This window comes from Alexandromys fortis, unplaced genomic scaffold (genome assembly GCF_014885135.2).
Source record: "Alexandromys fortis isolate MF-2015 unplaced genomic scaffold, M_Fortis_MF-2015_v1.1 scaffold_114, whole genome shotgun sequence".
Classification (NCBI taxonomy): Eukaryota; Metazoa; Chordata; class Mammalia; order Rodentia; family Cricetidae; genus Alexandromys; species Alexandromys fortis.
The window spans coordinates 1,751,572-1,771,252 of record NW_026068046.1 but is presented as its reverse complement, the minus strand read 5'-3'; the positions used below and the strand labels follow the sequence as shown (position 1 = coordinate 1,771,252).

General features: G+C 38.0%; 1 protein-coding gene across 3 annotated transcripts in view; it reads right to left on the bottom strand.

Moving 5' to 3' along the window:
- Gria3 (glutamate ionotropic receptor AMPA type subunit 3) overlaps positions 1-19,681 on the bottom strand; it is a 272,274-nt gene that overhangs the window by 184,145 nt on the left and 68,448 nt on the right. For all 3 annotated transcript variants that reach the window (XR_007588155.1, XM_050118848.1, XM_050118849.1), the window contains exon 3: positions 13,291-13,530. Coding sequence is in view for 2 of the 3 variants with exons in the window: in XM_050118848.1 (XP_049974805.1) it covers positions 13,291-13,530 (240 nt within the window). In the remaining variant the exon portion in view is untranslated. The remainder of the gene's footprint in view (positions 1-13,290; positions 13,531-19,681) is intronic.

Sequence of the window (19,681 nt, the reverse complement as noted above, 5' to 3'; positions counted from 1 at the left end):
CTTGTGTTTGCAGCGTTACCTACAGAGAGATTTTGAAGTAATTTTCTTTCTTTAGTTTTATAGTTGGATATGTGGAGATTAATGTCATTTTACTCTCATCCTCAGAGAATTCATGTGGTTTGCATGAAATAGTGCAATAGCTACATGCTACACCTTGAGAGTCCTCAGTAATGAATGGCTTTGTATTGGCAAGGTTCAGGAACCATGCAGAGTCTTGAAAATCTGTCCATTACCTAGAGCCTCCAGCTAAAGTTGCTAGGATTCAAATATCTGCGTTGCTTCTTAATTGGTTGGGCTAGGAAAGTGGTATATTTGGTACAGAGGTTGGGCCACAGGCTAATTAATACACGGGAGATAGATAGCTATCTAAGGCATGATTTGCGAACATAGTCTACTCAGAACTCAATCTCCTTCATTATGTTTTCAAAGCTTATGTAATTCTACATTGTTTTTAGCTAACGTTCTTTCACTTACTTTTTTATTTGCTTAATAGCAACAACCAGTAACTATGTTTTATCTAGCACTTAACACAGTGCTTGCAGAGATGAGTAGGACAGAAACGTCATCTTCAATAAGTTGACAATATTGTTTAGAAGACAAATATGTAAACAAATGATAATCCTGCCATTTTCTGTCTAATGCTGTATTAAAGGTCTAGGCAAAGAACTAGGAGGGCAGAGAGCAGAGAACAGTAGGCAGAGATACCTACACTAATGGAAACACATATTTGTGAAGGACTTTGGAGGACAAGGTATTTTCCAGAGTTTTGTGTAGATGTATATTTATGTGTGTGTGTTGGAGGGAAATTGAGTGAGCAATCTAAATGACAGAAAGAAGAACACCACACGCAAAAAAATTGAAAACTGAAATGAGTATCTTCCATGTGGCATATTGGAACATTGACAATTATGGAGTACTAGTATAGAGGAGTTTATGGTAGTGGAATGTGAGCGGAGGTAGGGGAAGGCTTCGAGATGAGGTTTAATGGATGTAAATGACTCAGTGACTAAGAGCACTTATTCTTTCAGAGGACCCTGTTTGAGTCCTAACACCCACATGGTGGCTCATAATCACCCATAATTCCAGTCTCAGAGCTCTGTTAGCTCTCTGACCGCCTCAGATACCAGACACAGACACGATGCACACACATACATGCATCCAAACACTAATACACATAAATTAAATCTGAAAGATTCAAAGATGAGAGTTCTGGAGAAGTACATGGAGCAGAAGGGTTTACTGGGGAAGAAGAAGTCTAGATAGGGCAGCAAGGTAAATGGTTAAGAGGAAGTTAAATGTAGAGACCCATCATTGGGAATGGGTCAGAGCCCCTGTAAAATTCTGCCTAGTGTAGCACTTTGAATTTTTAGAGAAACTGGATATATTCCAGAAACAAAGCTTATTTACCTTTAATTATAGAATTTTTTCATATAATTTTTAGTAAGAGGTATTTCTTTCCTTCTTAGGAAGCCTAGAGATTGAAAATGACAATGGGACCATGTTTTAAGATGCCAAAGGGTGCTGGAAGAACAGGCTTTGCATGGCAGGAAGGCCACTGTTGAGAAACCCAGCAAACTTTGTCAGGAGAAAACCCATCACAAGTGCCTTATGGTACTCACTGGTGTGGAAATTTACCTGGAAGGATTTTTCAGATCTACTAAGACATCCTATTCTATCATCTAGGCATTGTTGCCTTTTCTCCCCCGTCTCAGAGAACATTGATAAGGTGAAAGGTTAATCACTAAGTGATTACAAAAAGAGAAACGTGTGGATGCTCTGAGTTAAAGAAGTCAGTGTAGATAGTTACTTGCATATTAACCTCCCAATAAGAGTAGTCATTTGAAAGGCAGTTCTAGTTTCATTATAAACGGAAGTTCTATAGTAGCTACCAGGATTTTACAGCACTTAGCATTCATGTTGGAGTCTATAGATTTACATATTAGGATGTCTTTCTAAACTGTGGGCTTGTTATGAAGAGGCACTCTATTTCAGTCACTTAATGTAACCCCAGTAGTGCACTGATGGAGAGTTTTAATTGCAGGATGGCAGACTCCCTCCTTCATTTTACAAATGTGGAAAGTGGAGGCTAAAAAGGTCATGTGACTTGAGTTTGATCACAGCTATTTGGTGGCAGAGATGGACTTAGAACCAGTTCTGGTTTGATGATCCATTCTATCAGTGCCATTAAGCGAATCACTCACCTTTTACAACAGGGTGTTCTTGTTGTATGGTGACAAAGATTCTGTCCTTTTTAAACTCTTGGAAGACTTCTCTAAGCCCTCTACTTGAAGGGATTCCAAGTTTGCTCTATCAGAACTTGAAAAGAGCTCTGACATAATCTCTAGAAATGAAAGGTCACATTCCTAGGTTGACCATAGCCCATTTTTAAAATGCCTGCCTGAGGAACTCCAGGCTGAAAAAAAATGAATTTCTTATTTGTCATATAGCAAAATATAATGCCTATGTATCCCAACATCTAATGGATGGTAAGAGCTTGAGTTCCGTAAGTACCACTTATGAAAACTGCATGAGTTTCCCATAGACGAAGCTTTCTGGTTATTTGTAACTTTTCACTTATGTGATTGAGACCCCTATGCAGCTGCTCCTATTTCCTCACTTTTTCTCTAAAACACCCAAGAACTTTTGTATAAATTGAAGGCGACTTCAGTTTATCCTGAACTCTTTCCTTATTGCAATGGTATGGTGCCAACTAAAAGTTGTTCCGAACCACGGGGTGTCCAGCTGTGCTTACCTTTGACAGTGGTTAGAGACTCTGCTTATGTGAGAGGAGACAAAATGTTCCTGGATAACTTGCATCTATTCCTGAGCTTTCCTTCAAACCTCTTAGATGTTTTAAATCTTTAAATCTTAGGGGATAGAATGCCAGTGTTCCATGTGACTGTATGCCTATAAGAAGGTAAGTATGGCCTCAAAAAAAAAAAAAAAAAAACTCTGCTATGTGATTTGTGACATCCTCAATTCAGAGAAGCCGCCAAACATCTCTTCTGCTCTTAATAACTCACTGTAGAGCTGTTATTCACGAAGTTATCTAAACCTTTATTTGGGGGAGGGGACGCTATTTATATTTTCAGTCGAATCTACCACTTGGTATAATGAGTTCCATATGCTTCTCCCATTTTCTACCTTCTGTGAGAAGCAGAGTTTCCTTTATTTATCCTGAGCTCACCTCTAGATGCTGTATGTCGGCAAGACACACCGCGCAAAAACGCATGGTTTAGTAGGAAAAATGACCCGAATATGAATTGTTGTCTTTGTTTACAAGCATATTAAAAATTCAAATGAAAGAGAGCCAGAGTAATGCAATTGAAAGCAAAGACACTGACACCTAATTACCCCAAGGAGGAGGGGGGAAATCCTTAAGTAAATGAAGGCCTGGTAATACAAGAGCATGTGGAAGCAACTAAGAGGCCTACTATGAAATCAGTGCCTAGCCAAGTGCTGCCTGCCTGCAGTGAAGCTGAAACACCATCTCAAAGCTCAGTATGAACCATGAACATAACCTGTCAAACTCCTTGCTTGACATGATCTTAATTAGCCTCTCTTCTACTGGCGAGAAAGCCTGCTGAGGCAGTTAGCACCAGAGAATTCAGCAGATCGTTTGTGGAGTCGACAAAGCAGGACAGCCGCCGACACTGGCAACTGAAATGATTGGAATGAATCCAGGAAAACAGGGAAGCAGTCTTTATTTGAATCCCTCTTTTTCCATGAACTGAGGTGCTCCACAGAGAATTTGCGGAGCAGACAAACTGTGTTCCATGTAAATGCCCCGCCGGCACCGGCCATAGCAATTCATAGTCATCCTCCCTACTGCCCCCTCAACCTCCTACGCAGTTCACATTCTGTCTCTCTTGCTTTTGTACATTATTTTTCGGTTGAGGCATCCTGTATAGCCATGCTAATACCAAACAATGTTTTTGACTGCAAGACAAGGGGAGAGAGCTCTGTTGATTTTGCTGCAAATTGCACTTTTGCTGGAGCATTAGTTGAGAAAATGGAATTTTGCCAGTATTGCCCTTCCTTTCTTTGTTTACTGCCTATTTTCAACAGCCCTGTAATTGCTTTCCATTTTGTAAAAGGAACAGTGCTCCTTTTTTATTTTTTAATTATGTGTCTTGTCCTGATCTCTTAAGTTGGAGAGCGTTGATGGGAATGTCATGTTGTTTTGGTTCTAGAGGCAAGTTTGGCATTAACAATGGAGGTGGGTCCTTGCTAGGTGAAGCAGTTCCATTGTGGGCTCAGAAACATATCTTCTTCCACGGAGCCTTCCCTGATATTTCTAGCCTGCCCATTAGGAACTTTATCTTCTTTGGTCTCCCTTGGAACTTGAAATCCATACTACACAATATAGCTCTTGCCTTATGTTATTTCATATTCATTGTTATTTCACGGGCATTACTCTTAACACACTTCTCTTAGCATGGTGTGAACTATTCATACTCAAAAATTATTCCATTTTGAACATTATTGTTAACACCAATGCAGGCACAATGAAACTCTCAATTAATTTTATGTTGGTTCATAGTCAATCTTTTGAGTTTCTGCAGCCAGTCCTTTTACCCAATACTGCCTTCCCACCATAAACATTTTGTAACAAATAATTCCATGCTGAGAGAGAGAGAGAGGATACTTTCTTGTACATTACAGAATGTGTAATAGTATTCCTGGCTTCTCCCCACTACTAAAATGTGTCTATATACCTCCATATGTCCCCTGAGGGGGTAAATTTCATTTCTCGAGGGAAAAGTTTTGAAACTATAATAAACACAAGAGCTAAAATTCATTGAACATGGTATTCTGCTCAGCTGGGTACTAAAGACTTTATATACATTGTCTTCCCATTCTGTGCCCTCACTTGAACTGATGTCTACAGGGCTCCAAGAGACAAGCCTCGGTGTCAGAGTTGCAGGATGACTACAAAATCTCTCTCACTTTCAATAACCTCTCAGGCTGAAACCCAGTGATTGTAGCAAATCGCAGCTAGCCCCTATTGGTCTCAAGAATATTCGTTCATTAATAATTAGCTATTCGGCTTATTGAAGGGTAATTCCTCAAGAAACCCGATGAAAGCAATGGAAGGTCAGAGGAAACAAAACAATACCAAAACCTCTGCCAGACATAGAAAAACTTCCACACAGCTGAAGCTGATGGTGGTGGTAGTGGTGGTGGTGGTGGTGGTGGTGGTGGTGGTGGTGGTAGGAAGAAAGATTTGTTTCTTTTGCTACAGTGATGACATTGGGGCAGGAAGCAATAATTCTAGCTAGTCTATTGAAGGAATGCTTTCCCTAAATCCTGACTAGCTGTCTTGGCAATGTGACCAACAATGCAGTTGGTCACAGGAATGGCAGAGTCAAAGCAGGCAAGTAGTACAGTGTATACTTCTCCTTCAAAGAGAGAGGGGAGACACTCAGTGCAAACCTTCTGAGAGGAAGTACCATTTCTGTATATGAAGGACAACCCAAGGGAGAAAATTTGACATTTTTGTTTAATGTGTCTTTGGAGACGAATGTACGTCTGGTTGTGAAATCAATTCAACTGCAAATTCACTGCCACCAAGGAGTTAACAATATATTAAAATTAGTCATGTCATTTGATGGAAAAATATTCTACTTATGGAAATACCTTTATAGGAAAACTGCCTTTCTGAGTCTGAGCTGGAAATATTACAGTAAACAGGATCTAATCACAGCGAAGCCTTTTTTCAGCTTTGCATGACAGCTGTAAAATATGACAGTATTTATTAATAGTTGCTGCAGTCTAATCTGCAGCATTGGAGAGCTACAGCAAAAATATGTTAAGCCACTAAGAGAACAATTTCCACAGTAACTAATATTCAGCTTTTGAAAAGATACTTTAATGTCTTGTGATTTTTTTTTATTCTTCCCCTACAGATAGTCCAACCCCAGGAATCAAGGAGCTACTAAGCTAATAACCTTTGTGGAGAGGAAGTGTTTAAATGATAATTTATTTCGAGAGCTGACAACAAATTGCTCGGCATTTTCTCTTTTTATGCCCCAAAGCAGTCAAGGATGTGCAAATCGAAGTATTAAAAATATGACAGCTTCAGTATTTTCATTTTCAATGAAACCCTCATTATAGACATATGTATAGTCTTTATTCACAATCCAGTCCAAATATTCATTCACTAATATTATTGTACAGTCTCTCAAGATGCTCTCATAGTTGAAGACTCATCACAATAGATTAAGCAGCCTGTAGAAACTACCAAGTGTCTTAGGTCCTGTCAACCCCAATTACTGCTGCTCAAAGAGGGAAATTTAGTATCTGTCTCTCACAGGATAATGTACTCTCTGGGCCTTCCTAATTTGTTCATATATAAAGTAGCTTGAATTTCAATTAAAAAAAAAAACTCTCTTGACTTTGCTTTTCCCAGAAGACAAATGACCATGACTAGACTTGGAGCTATCTTTTTACCTTTGTCCATCCTTTCCCTAGTTCTTGAAGTGGATGAGCAAAAGACAAGAGAAAACAAAGCAAAACAAACAAACACACAAAAAACAGGTTTGTTTTGCTGGCAATACCTACTGCGCACAGTACCTGGCTGCCACACTGACGCAATCTTTGAAAGTTACCCAACCATTCATTGCTTTTTGCCTCAACCATGCATCATTCCTTAGCAGTAGGAACATTCAGGCTTATGTCTTTCTGAGGTCTTCGCTACAAAGATGAGTATAGGAATTCTCTTTGCCTTAGATTCAGGCCTCATGCCAGCTGTCCATTCGAACTTACATTCTGCCTGCATCCAGAACTTTTTTCTTTCAACTGTTTCCAGGTTGTGAACTCATCTGTCCTTTAATTTGGGGCTTTTACCTTCTGTCTACATTGATCCCTGATATTCTGGTGCCATAAAATAAAGTATTGAAGCCAACTGGAGATGGGTGCATGCCTTTAATTCCAACACCTGGGAGGCAGAGATGGATGAGATTGAGGCCAGCCTCGCCTACAGAGTGAATTCCAGGACAGCCCAAGCTACACAGAGAAACTGTGTCTTAAAAAAAAAAAAACAGCAAGAAAAGATATTTGTATTTATTTGTGAGCACCGTTCTATGAGAAGTAAATTGAGAACTAGATTGTATCTACACAGGTACAATTGAAGTAGAGAGGACCTTAGTAGCATGACCTTTGAAGAACTGCTACAGGAAAAATGAAGGGAAACACAACTAGTGTTTTTAAATGTTAAGACAGCGGGAAGCAGTATGCCAGCCAGAGAAAAGCACATATTCTGTGGAGTGTAGCAGACCTAGGGTGATATGTGCTATTATTACTTTGGTGTTATATAACTGTAAGAACCATTATTTGAAGAGTTTTTTCTTTGCCTTGGTTCCCTCTGTTGTAGAAATGTATAGAGGTTACTATAATGAAATGTGATAATCTATAAACTCAAGACCTCGTATTATTAAATACTTAAGAAATGGCAGCCACTCTTATTTTAAAAATATGATATACCCCAGCATAAGTGCATGTCTACCTGAGCTACAAAGTGAATTCAAAGTCAGCCTGGGCAACTTAGTGTGACATTTTTGAAATAAAATATTTTGGAGATCGAGGCAAAGGCCTTAGTGGCAGAAGCTGTCTTAGCATGCATTCTCTCACACATGTTTGCAGAGTGAGACAATAACATATGAGAGTTCCTGATTAGTTTTCACTCCATGTGTGTGTGTGTGTGTGTGAGTGTGTGTGTGTGAAGAGAAAGAGAAAAATCAGAAGAGGAAGAAGAAGAAGAAGAAGAAGAAGAAGAAGAAGAAGAAGAAGAAGAAGAAGAAGAAGAAGAAGAAGAAGAAGAAGAAGAAGAAATGGAACCGAGAGACATGAAAGAGAAAGAAGACAGAGTAAAAGGAAAGACTGTGTGCCTTATTTTGAAAAATAGCATTATGAAGTTAAGCCATTTGAATAGTCTGAATGACAGCATCCAGAAAAGTGTGAGAAAAGGAAGCCCTGGTCATCTCGGAAGAATTCAAATTCGACCAGTCTGAAAGCATTCAGAATCCTCTGAGGAAAGTCCTCTTATTATCTTAGGGAATCTCTTTACTACTTATGACCTCAAGGACCTTCCAAAACTTTCTGAGCATCTTAGCTGTCTGAGAAACTTTATTATTTGCCCAAGGCCCATGCTGTAATGAATGCAAATGTCACCAGTAGGGGTGGCAACAATTGGTTTTAATTTTTTTTTCCTGAAGCCACGAAGCAAATCAGTTTCCACAGTAGAACTGTCAATTCCTCAGCAGCAGAGACTAACTTGGCTTCTTTTAAATCCCATGAGTGAGCTAGCATGATCTAATGCTACAGAAAACTCAATAATTGAATGTTGACCAACAGAATGATTGGTATAGCTTCCCCAGTTCTTGCCACAGGCTTTCAAATAAGATAGCAATGTCTCTTTAAAAGGTTGTTGTCTTTCAGAGAGTTTCTTGGGAACTGAGTAGGGAGAGTCAGATTCAGAATGGGAGACAGCAGGAGTTTATTGAACACCGGGAAGGGTTGGCACTAGTTGTCTCAAACGGCACCCAGACTCTTATCTCATTATCTAAGCCCACAGTCACAGATGGGCCAGATTCTTTCATCCCCATGGGTTCTGCCCATGGAAGCTAAGAAGAGGCATCGTGTACTCTAGCTTTCACTTCTCAGGTGTGTCACTATCGTGGAGGAGGTTGCTACTATTTAGAATGTTTGCACCCAAAAGCATGTGTAATAACTGGAAGAAGTGGCCATATTCTTGGAATGGTTTTATAATCTTCTGTATAGGAATCCAAGTTAAATTCCTGGTACCTGAGAGTTTAGGATTAATGCTGACTTATAGAAGTAGAGAACAGAACAGTGGTTACCAGATATAGAGGGAAAACAGTTGAACAGAGGTTGGTTAATGGGTATACAGATACAATTAGAAAGAAGGAATGGGTTTGGGTGTTCTGTTGCCCAGAGACATGAGTAGAGTTAACCACATTCTGTGTGTTTCAAAAATAACCAAAAGGACTTTTGTGAGTGTGTTTGCTATAAAGAAATGACAAATAGATGAGGTGACCCATATGCTAATTACCCCAATTTTGATCACTGTGCAATGTATACATGTATCAAAATATCACATTGTCTCTCATAAATATGCATAACTGGTGTGGGCCAATTAAAAGTGATAATAATAAAGAGAAAAACATTTTTGGATTAAGGTTCTGTTTCTACAGAATTTCCTTCCTGAATAGAAATTTCTTGTCTCCTGAATACACTAAGTCATTAGGAACCATATCAATTGGCATGAATAAATTGGCGAGCTGAGGTGTTGTCATTAGCAGAGAAAGACTATTTATCAGGGGGGACAGAATGCAGGACACGAAAGTGTGGAAGAAGGATAGGCAGAGATGTAGTTTTGCTCCTCGCAGGGAGGGCAGGCATAGAGATGTACGGTGAGGAACATCAGGTAAACAAGAAACAGGGAAGTTACAAAAGGAAAGATTGTAGAGAGGGTAGGTGACATACTTAGTCTCATAATTTCCCTAAGAACTGACTTTTTATGTAGATAGAACCAAATGCTTATTTTCTAACTTGTTGTTAATGAAGCAAGGTGACATTTTTATTAAGTGAAGCAGTGACTTGCAAATTCTAAATCAGACCTTCCCCTGCAGACAGAAATCAGAGCAGAGCCAGCGTATACCTCAAATTCATTCAGTGTTTGATAACACCAGAGAAAAATGGTCATGTTTGTGCAACATATCTTTTAAATGACCTCCAAAGTTTAACCCATTCTTTGGCTTCTTCTTCACTCCTGGAGCGAACTAGAGCAGTTCCAACACTGTATATTTTGCTTATTTGAACATAAAGAGGGATCCCTCTTTCTCCCTCTTTGTCTTCCACATCTAGTGTAATTTAAACTATTATAAAATTATATTTGATGCTATAATATCACCCCATCATTTTAGTGCTGATGTAATAGATTATCATTGAAGAAAAAAATAGAACAGATATGTTACTGAGTTATTACAAGAACTGATTATTATCACATTGGAGATAAGAGGTTGGGGTAGTTTATATCAGACCAAATGAAGTAACAGTGCAAAAGCCATTATGTTAAATGCTAAGTGAATGGTGCGGACAGAGGGGATTCTCTGGGTGTTCAGAGGTAGGCAAGATTTCTTCTCCTCCAAACTGGTTCAGTAAATAGCATCACCATTTTCACTCCTTAATACCTTTCTCTACCTCCAGCTTTGCTCAAGTTGTCATCATTCTGACCTGCATGACTATAATGGCTGTTTTTCCACTGATTTTCCTTAGTTCACCACCCACTCTATTTGCTATAAAAGCTTACATTAATTTGTTTGACCTCTCTGCTTAGAATCTTGCAATACATTTCCCCTGAAGAATCCACTCAATCCACTCTCTTTACCGTGCTTCTTAGTCATACTCCGTGACTAAAATATGGCTCTCCTTTATCTCTGCAGTCTTTGTCCAACCATCCTCCTTTCTTCTCACTAATTTTGAGCCACATTGGTCTTATAATAATTTCTACAGGTCCTATGCACTGACTGTTTCCACATTAGGCTGTGTCCTTCACTTTGTTAGTTACCAGATTATAATGCCATTCCTCATTAAGGCTATCCATGAATACCCTTTACAAATTAGATCCAAGCATTATAATCTTTGCTTCTTTCATAGAACACTATCTAAATGTACAACAATTATTTATTATTTACTTGATTTTTCTGTCTCTCTTAGAAGATAAGTTTTATGACTATAGGAACCATATGTGTCTTATTTACTATTGGAAGTTTAATACCTACTAAATGAATAAGGAGGGAGGTAGAGTTTGTTATGGGGTTAGAAAAATTGAAACAATTTTCTAAGATATAGGAGAGTGTTTCAGGAAGTAGTAGAATAAGTGAAGTTGATAAAGCAGAGGCATGGATGTGGCACATTTTGACAATAGTGACAAATAGGAGGGTGCATAGGGAGAGCTTGACAGTTAATGGGCTCAGGTATAGCATACTGAATCTTGAAGAATAGACTGTATTTTCTCTCGTGTGGGTAATAGAAAGTTATTAAAATTTTGGGATAGTTCTTGGTACATCATTTTGAAAACACTTTCCAAAGTGGACATTAATGTTCATGTTTATGTAATATATTTCTCGAAAACATAATAGTTAGTCCCACCTGGTAAATAGCTAAAGAGGAAATAAACATCCAATCGGAAATGTTTCTTTTGGATGTCAGATCATAGAATTGCTCCAACCATTTAATGAGATGGTTTAAGGATTAAAGGAGGGATAAGAAGCAGACTTAGATGGTGTCAGTTTTCTTTTTCACAGTAGAGGTCTAATGAGCAGAGATTGTTTATAGGTGATGGTGAGAGAATGCATGCATTGGGTCTTCTTTGAAATGAATGTAGTTACAGCATTAAGAGAACTGATCTTTAATGGAAAAAAGAAGCTTCAGGAGAGAAATTGATGATTATCAGCCTTTAGTTCTGTAAACTACAATGCTCCAAATTGCATTACATGAAATATATAGAAATTAACTAATTCACTCTCAGTGTTTTGAATGGAAGGAAATGCATTAAAATAGGAATTAGACATTTTAAAACAATGTTTAAACAACGTTGTTACCCTAGTGAATCAAGACTCTGCTTGAACACACAGAGCTTTGTACTCTGTCCTTTGTCTCTATTCTTTTTAAAAACATATAATAATTTTTGGGTTTGAAGCTATAATATAGTTACATTATTTTCCTCCTTTCTTTCCCTGCAGCCTTTCACGCACCTTACCCATTGCTATCTCTCAAATTCATGGTCTACTTTTTAAACTGCTTGTCACACATATAAAAATATTTCCAAATACATAAATATAACCTGCTCAGTCCATGCAATGTTATGTATAGGTATATGATCTCAGGACTGACTACTTGGTAGGTCTTTGTTTAGAGTTGAGGCCTCATGATGTTCCTGTTTTCCCTTCCTCAAGAAATCCTGCTGTAGAGGTTCATTTACTCTAAGGAGTTGTCTCTGAAAACTCTGCTTTTCTTGAATGCTACCTTTTTACAATATTTAAAGCAATCAGAATCTAGTATAGCATGAATTGTCACATAAATGATCTTTTTTGCTCACACCTATTGGAACTATATTTTATATAATTCTGTCTTAGAGGTAGAATACACCATTAAAGATAGATAATAGTTTGCAAAATCATTAGATTGACTCATTGATAGTATCTAAGTTACAATTATTTCTAAGATACAAAGTTTATTGTGTCTGGTATGTTATCAAAAGGGATCACAGAACCATAGAATTTTATATATTATAAAAGGGACACGCCTTAGGTGAGGAGACCAAGTTCAAGAGAGTACCAGAGACTTGGTCAAGATCAGAAAGCTAGCTAGTATCAGAATTCTCAGATCCTGATTGGTGAGTTTCAACCCCTCTTTGCTGGTATGTATCGGAGGCAAAGGCAGGCTTGCTTGTTTTATGATATGATCTGGTGCTGTAGCTAAATCAGAGGAATGTGAAGAATGCTCTTGCTTCTCAGGAGCAAGCTAACATCTCAAATTATGTTGATGAGAAAGAGCTTTTCTTTAGTTACCTCAGGGACCAGGAAGAAAGACCTTTCATTTGTTTCTTCTGCCTCTGAATCTGAAGTGGTAGACTCAGAGAGAACCCACGATATTTAGTCTACAGGCAAATAACTGATATCAGAACACTGATGGAACATCATAATAATAAGGGCCCTCAGTTTCATTTTGGAAAACATTAGAAACAACTGGATTGGGGGGCACATTTAGTTGTATTATTTTGTGTATGTTTCAACATATTAATTAGTATGTCTTGAAAGGACAATCATCATAATCTCGCAAGATTCATTTTCTAACACCTTCCAGATTGGGCTTCCATATCCTATGTGGTACAGTAGATCACACATATGCACACATAGTAGTACATGGAAGTTTTTCTTTTTTAGATCAAAAACTTTATTTGATAGTATTCTACACTTCGTTTATTTTCCATCAAATAATGTTTTTTTTTGATGAGTTCTCTTACAAAAATTATTTCCACGGTGTATCCCAAATCACATTTTATTGAGGAATTTTGTATATGACTTGGATAATTAGGTTCTAAGATTACAATTGATTTCTCATGTTTCATTTATTTTGAATACTGAAAATAAACTTAAAGGAGAATTAAACTGTATCTACTGGAAGAAAGGGATGCACTGTGCTGACATTTAAAAATCACTGTCACATGAGTACCCATAGAGTAAACTAGATGCATCTTCTTACCTCGTTCTGTGTCATAGAGGTATACAAACTTCTCCCACTTGTAGTAGCCCAGCAGACTCAGAATGGCCCCTTTCAAGGCTGGGCGCATCTGAATGACAAACTGCACATCTGCGTCAGTGGGGAAGCTCGGTGTGACAAACGATGTGTGCAGGGCCCCACAGAAGGAGGTCAGGGTGTTCATTGACATCTGGTCATAGAATCCAAAGATAGCATACACCCCTCTGGAGAACTGGGAGCAGACTGCGAGGAGAAAGAGAGAAATGCATTTCAATAGGTCAGCTGTCCCCCATGGCAGCTTGTAAGGTTAGAAAGCCAATGCACAATTAATCTCTAAATTACCCGTGTCAAAAAGCAAGCAGGCAAACAAACAAACAAACAAACAACAAACCAAAAATAAGATGCCAAGACTCTAGAGAAATATATAGAACTCTCTGAAAGTCCAGTTGCCCTGCTGGAAAATAAGAAAGAGAAATGTTTATTGGCGAGAATTACATATCTGTGTCTACAGTGGCCAAGAAACTCAGAAAGAAAAGAGGCAGCAGTTTTCTTATTTCTTCCAAGTCTCCCTGCTCACCTCCATGGCACATCAGGCTCTTATCTTCCCACAATGGTTGCCCAATGACCCCTTAGTGTGGTGATACAACTATCAAGGCATACTTGTCTTTCTAGCCTTTAGTTCTTTTCTTTCTATGTCAATACAGTGGATACAGTTTGAAGCAGACTAACCGCTAATGTGTCTGCCTGGAAATGTGTTATCCTTGCTGTCAAATAGAGCTACAACCACGGTTGTATTATGACAAAGACCCTTCACGTAGAGTACTAATTTAGAGGATTTCGGATTGTGGACAGGCTGTGGGAATGAATGACCTCTCAGTGGCTATTGAACCACAGGAGACAGTTGGCTGCTTGGTCTGCCCAGGCATAATTGGCCAAGTTCTACTTTGATCCTATTCCATTTATCTGGTGGACTCATTAGCCTAAATAGAAAATTTTCTTTGCCCCCTCATCGTTGTCAGTTTCCCTTCATTTCAAAGTGGGCCATGCCACTGCCTCTTCTCTCTTCTAGCCCAGAGGAGCTTAAAAAAAATTGAACCAATTTCAATATTAGCTTCAGTAGAACATAATTAGCAAAGCAAATCAGCTACAACAACACTGTGTGGTGCATTCCCAAACGAAGTGGAAATGATCTTTCGATTATCTGCACCACTGCTCCCTTCCATTCATGCGAAGCAGACATAACAGGCATAATGCAATGTGATTTAAGAGGTCCTGCCTGGTCTCCCTTATCTGCTATGAAACCATAGATTTGTGTGTTAGGCTCATTTCTTTCTTTTTAGGGAGTTAAAAAAGACTGTGGCTTGGGAGAAGGATTAAGTAGAATCATTAAAGCCATTATTATGGTGAAACAAATTAATATGTCCAATTGGTTGTTGAGATGGCTGGGAAAGCAGGAGGATGGGTGGTTATGGGAATGAGTGGGTCAGAGAAGAGAATGATCATGTCTGAGATCCTCCCTGAGAGGAGAAATAGTAAAGGCATTCAGCAACCCAATGAAAGAAAACATTGAAAATAGAAGGTAGGCAAGTAGAGAAGAATCCAAATAATTTCTTCATAACATTATGAGAAATCGATTTCTTGATAGCTGTGGTATCTTGCTCTCCACACATGCTGTTTAAATCTATGTTGGTTAGGGTCACTCACTGAGCAAACCAACTTGTCGTTAGCTTGAGGGAGACATCTCAAAGATTAACATTTACTCTCTCATCTCTAGCACCATCTCCAGCATAGTAGACCACCTCCTTTAATTGTAGAAATTCTAAATGACCTCAAGACATATGGACAGGAAAGTTCTTTATATTAATTAAAGAATGGCAGCTAGTACATTGATTGGGGGTACTAGAACATGAGAGCCAAAGAGAGTACTTAGAACCAAAAAGATCTTTGGTTTTCATTCAGGGAAATACTAAGGTTATCATGAAAGGAAATGCTAAGGAAAATTCCATTCTAAGTATAATCATGTAAACGGAGGGTTTGTGATATCAGGTCAAATAATGACCAATAATAATGCTTATAGGCATACTAATGATAAAAAAGCACACAGCAGTAACAGTAATAGTTATTTAAAATAAGAAGAATCAGTGAGTGATAAATAATATTTATCTAGGGACTATGTTTACTAGTACAACTCTAATCTCACTTAATTTCTCCATGGACCTTATGAAGTATCGATTCCTTTACTATTCAGTTGCTAATTTAGAGATCAAAAAAGTTGCAGTTACTAAGTAAATAAATGAGCACTCTGAAACTTAAAATCCTTGCAGTCCAAATCCAACAGTATTGTTAAATAAATATTCACGTGTATGAGATAGAGTTTTCATATTTAGCAAATATAGATTTCCAATTAAATTTTCATTTAATATACATAATAAATTAATTTTAGTACAAGCATGCTTCAAATTCATACAGTAAAGCTTACTTGTTATTTATCTGAAATTTAAATTCAACTAGTTGAACATCTTTATTTTACTTGTAATTCAAGAAAGATGTCCCTATGAATGGCTATGGAGCTAAAAAATTTGAACAAGCAATCACGATCCTTCAAACAAAATGATTCAGAGGAAAACTGATAGTTGTCAGCTCCATACCAACTAGAAAACATGAAAAGGAAGACCCCAGGGGCCTTGCGTAAAACAGGCTTTGGAGAAATACAATATGTTTTTAGCATAGAGAACCCCATTCTGACTAGTTTGTTTTTGCCAAAAAAAAAAAATGAAAGGAAATTATAGTGATGAGATTCTGGATAATAGAAAAATAAGTGTTGTTTTCCTCTTATATCTATTATTTTGAGACTAAGGAGTCATTTATGAAGCTTTCATACTTCATTGAATTTGCTTATTTATTTAGAGTATAATAAATATCCAGAAACTCATCACTCAATCCAAGAAGTGTAACATAGCTAATGACTTTTTAGCTGTATGTGTCTTTTCTCTTTGGCTTGTCTGACAAACTTTTCCCAAGTCCTAAAGACACACATGTGATGGTGGATATCAGCAAGTGTTAAGAGAACCTCAGTAAATGTTCTACTGTCTTCAGATGTAATGCAAAGGCCTAGCAAATACTGACACTTGTAGAGGGTTTCCTTTGTTCCATACACTGCAGTAAATGTAGATAACACAAATACAAGGCTCAGAGAACATGAGGTCAGCGGGGAGAGCTGGCACAAGAGGACAGTTGTAGTAGCTTCTGAAAGAATCTGGAACACAGAGTACCTTGGTGGGGCCTCTCATAAGAGATTCTTGTAATATTCTGTGGCTACAAAGGGTACAATTGTAATGGAACACTGAACTTACTCACAGAATAATCTCTATTTTACACACACACACACACACATACACACATACACACAGTATATGGTATACATACCAATATTAATATTACTGTACTTAATTATATGTAATATATAACATCAGTATTGTAAAGAAGAGGTTGTAAATTTGAAAGGGAGTTAGGGGAAGTAGAGGAGTTAGAAGGGGAGAGAGAGGTAGATATGATGAAAATACTGTACTTATGTATAAAATTCTCAGAAGTTTAATTGAACAGAAAGTATGTTTTTAGATTCCTAGAGTGAACTAGAAGGAATCTAATGAGCTCTTTCCTTATTTATAGCTTTTTCAAGCATAGTTATTGGTGTTGGAAACCTTTGAAATAAAAATTTTTAGATAGAGTCTCGCTATGTATCCCTGACTGTCCTAATATTTGCTATGTAGAACAGGTTAGCGTCAAACTCACATAGAACTGTCTACCTCTGTCTCCCAAGAGCTGGTATTAAAGACATATGTCACCAGCCCTGCTTGAAATGAAATTTTATGTGTGAAAGTCTAATACCTATACAGACAGATAAATATATAAAAGAGACGAAATGGAGCTCGTGTGTTTGAAGAGATTTTCACTGGTCTTACATTCCTTACCATAAAGAAACTGTGATATAAAAAAGTGTCTTCTTTAAGGTTGCACAATGAATTATGAATAAGGCTCTTAGAAATGCTTTACCAGCATGTCCTCAGCATCCCTATTCCGGAATTATCTAGGGCAGTGTGGATTAGGATTTGCCTATCATGAAAGTAACTTACCTTCAATTCTTTACTCTCAGTCAAAGGGATATAGATGTATCCCAGCTACCTTTCTCAGCCCCTTTCAGCCCCCAGAACCAACAAGAGCCAGTGGCAGGTTGGTGACACTTTTGGTACTTGAGACTTTTTGTGGGATGTCTGTTTGCTGAATCCTTAGTGAACCATACCCATTTCTTCTACATCCTAGAAGACAGTCCTTGGTAAAATACCGACGGAAGAGAAATTTATCTTGGTAATGTTATAAAGGCATTAGGAAGAAGATATCTTTTAAGACAGTCAGATATTGGTTCCAATAAGCAGCATGACTTAATGTTGATTAGTTAGTATCTGTGAGCCTTGGATAGGAGCTCTGTGATATATGTAGGTTTCAAATTAGACTCTTGTGATGATTAGTATTGGTTGCCACCTTGACAAGATCTGGAAGTCACCCAGGAGTAAAACCGGTGGACATGGGGTTGCTAGACTGTTTAATTGAGATGGAAAGAGCCACCCTAAACATGAGTGGCACCATTCCATGGGTTGGTTTCCTGGACTGAATAAAAAGGACAAACCAAAACAATCCCCAGCATTCATCTATCTCTGTTTCCTGACTATGGGTACAATGTGACCAGCCATGTGATGCTCCACGATCCCATGAATTCCCTATCATGTTTAAGTTACCCTTGAACTGGGAGTCAAAATAAACTCTTCCTTAAGTTGTTTTTGTCAGAAGTTTTTTTTTTATTTTTCACAGCAATGGGAGAAGTAACTAATATAAGCCTAGATTTCAAATAGTGTATCTATTAGTTGTTCTGTGACTTTGACCTTGTTTCTTTTTTATAGAATTGAAACAGTAATAGTACCTGTGTTAGCACCATTGTGAAAATGAAACTGAGTAAATCGATGAGAGGTATCTAGTGTGGGTATATAGAGATACTCCATTAATACTAGCTCTTAATTTTCTCAAAGTGTTAATTGGGTTTCAACTATGAGCTAGATGGGCACTCACAGAGGAATGAATAACTACCATCTTCTCGTACATCTTAATTATTATTGACAGGAAAGTCCAACAAATGATATAAATAGGTAAAACATGAAAGGATGTTAACTTCATATAGTCAGCTATTATTCCCATGGCATACTTTGCTCTCTATTAACTCTATCATAGTATCCCCCACCCCCCCAGCAGTCATTGTCCCCAGTCTCACACTGCATGTCTAGGTAGCACAGGCTGGCTTCTCTCTTGCCTGTTCAATCCATTTCTTCACGGCTCTTTTCCATCTTGATCCTGGGTAAGAATTGGTTACAAAAGAAATCCTGCTAATTTGGCTCAAGAATGTGCTATTGTCCTCTGCCTATTCTTCTCCCTATATAATGCCAGTGTGCAGGAAAAATGCTTTTCTGGCCGGTGGCCTCTGAACTTTCTTGATGTGAAAAAGATTAGTTGTCTTTTTCTTAGGAATGCCTATCTCCGTCTTTCCCCACTTACAAAACCGAAGTGTTTCCCATTGAAGATGTCATTTTTGACTATCTCCTACTTTCCTAGGGACTGTATTGTAATGTTCCAGCTGTGTTCCCTTCAGTGGAGAGTGACAAGCAACGCTAGATCCAGCTGTCATGCTTGTATTTATAGTTCCCCAAATCTGTAAGACTGGGACAGGTACCATTAATGTACAGCATAGTATCTAATTACACCACACGTATTCCAAAAGGTGTAATTAAAAATGTCAAACAACTCAATTATCCTAAATATCCAAATAACAATATTGTGGATGGTTTCTAGAACATTTTTTCATTCCCCTTTGAATCACGTGGAAAAAAGGAAACTGAAGTCTCTTGCTGAGTTAACATGTGAAGCAAACACGAAGCAGAACAATAGAGCTATGAAGGAACTGATCCAGATGGATCATAAGAAGCTTCTTTATATAATACCAGAGTATATTGAATTCTAGCAGATCAGTGAAGCACAACACTGGAGACACTTCAAGAGATCATATAAACTAATGATTTCTGAAGCTGTTCCATTAGTTCACTATGGATTTCTAGTCTGGTGAAATGAGTATGTGTGTGTGGTGTGTTTCTGTGGTATGTGTGTGTATGTATGTGTGCGTGTTATGTTGGGGATAAGGTCAATGTCATACACAGGGAGACATACTCAGACAAACTCACTTGAAAAGTTTTATTCATTAGTTCAATGACAACTCACACATAGGACAGGTCCTCACACATACTTTTGTTCTTTGTATTGCTTTATTTTGTTTTTGATTTTTTGAGACAAGGTT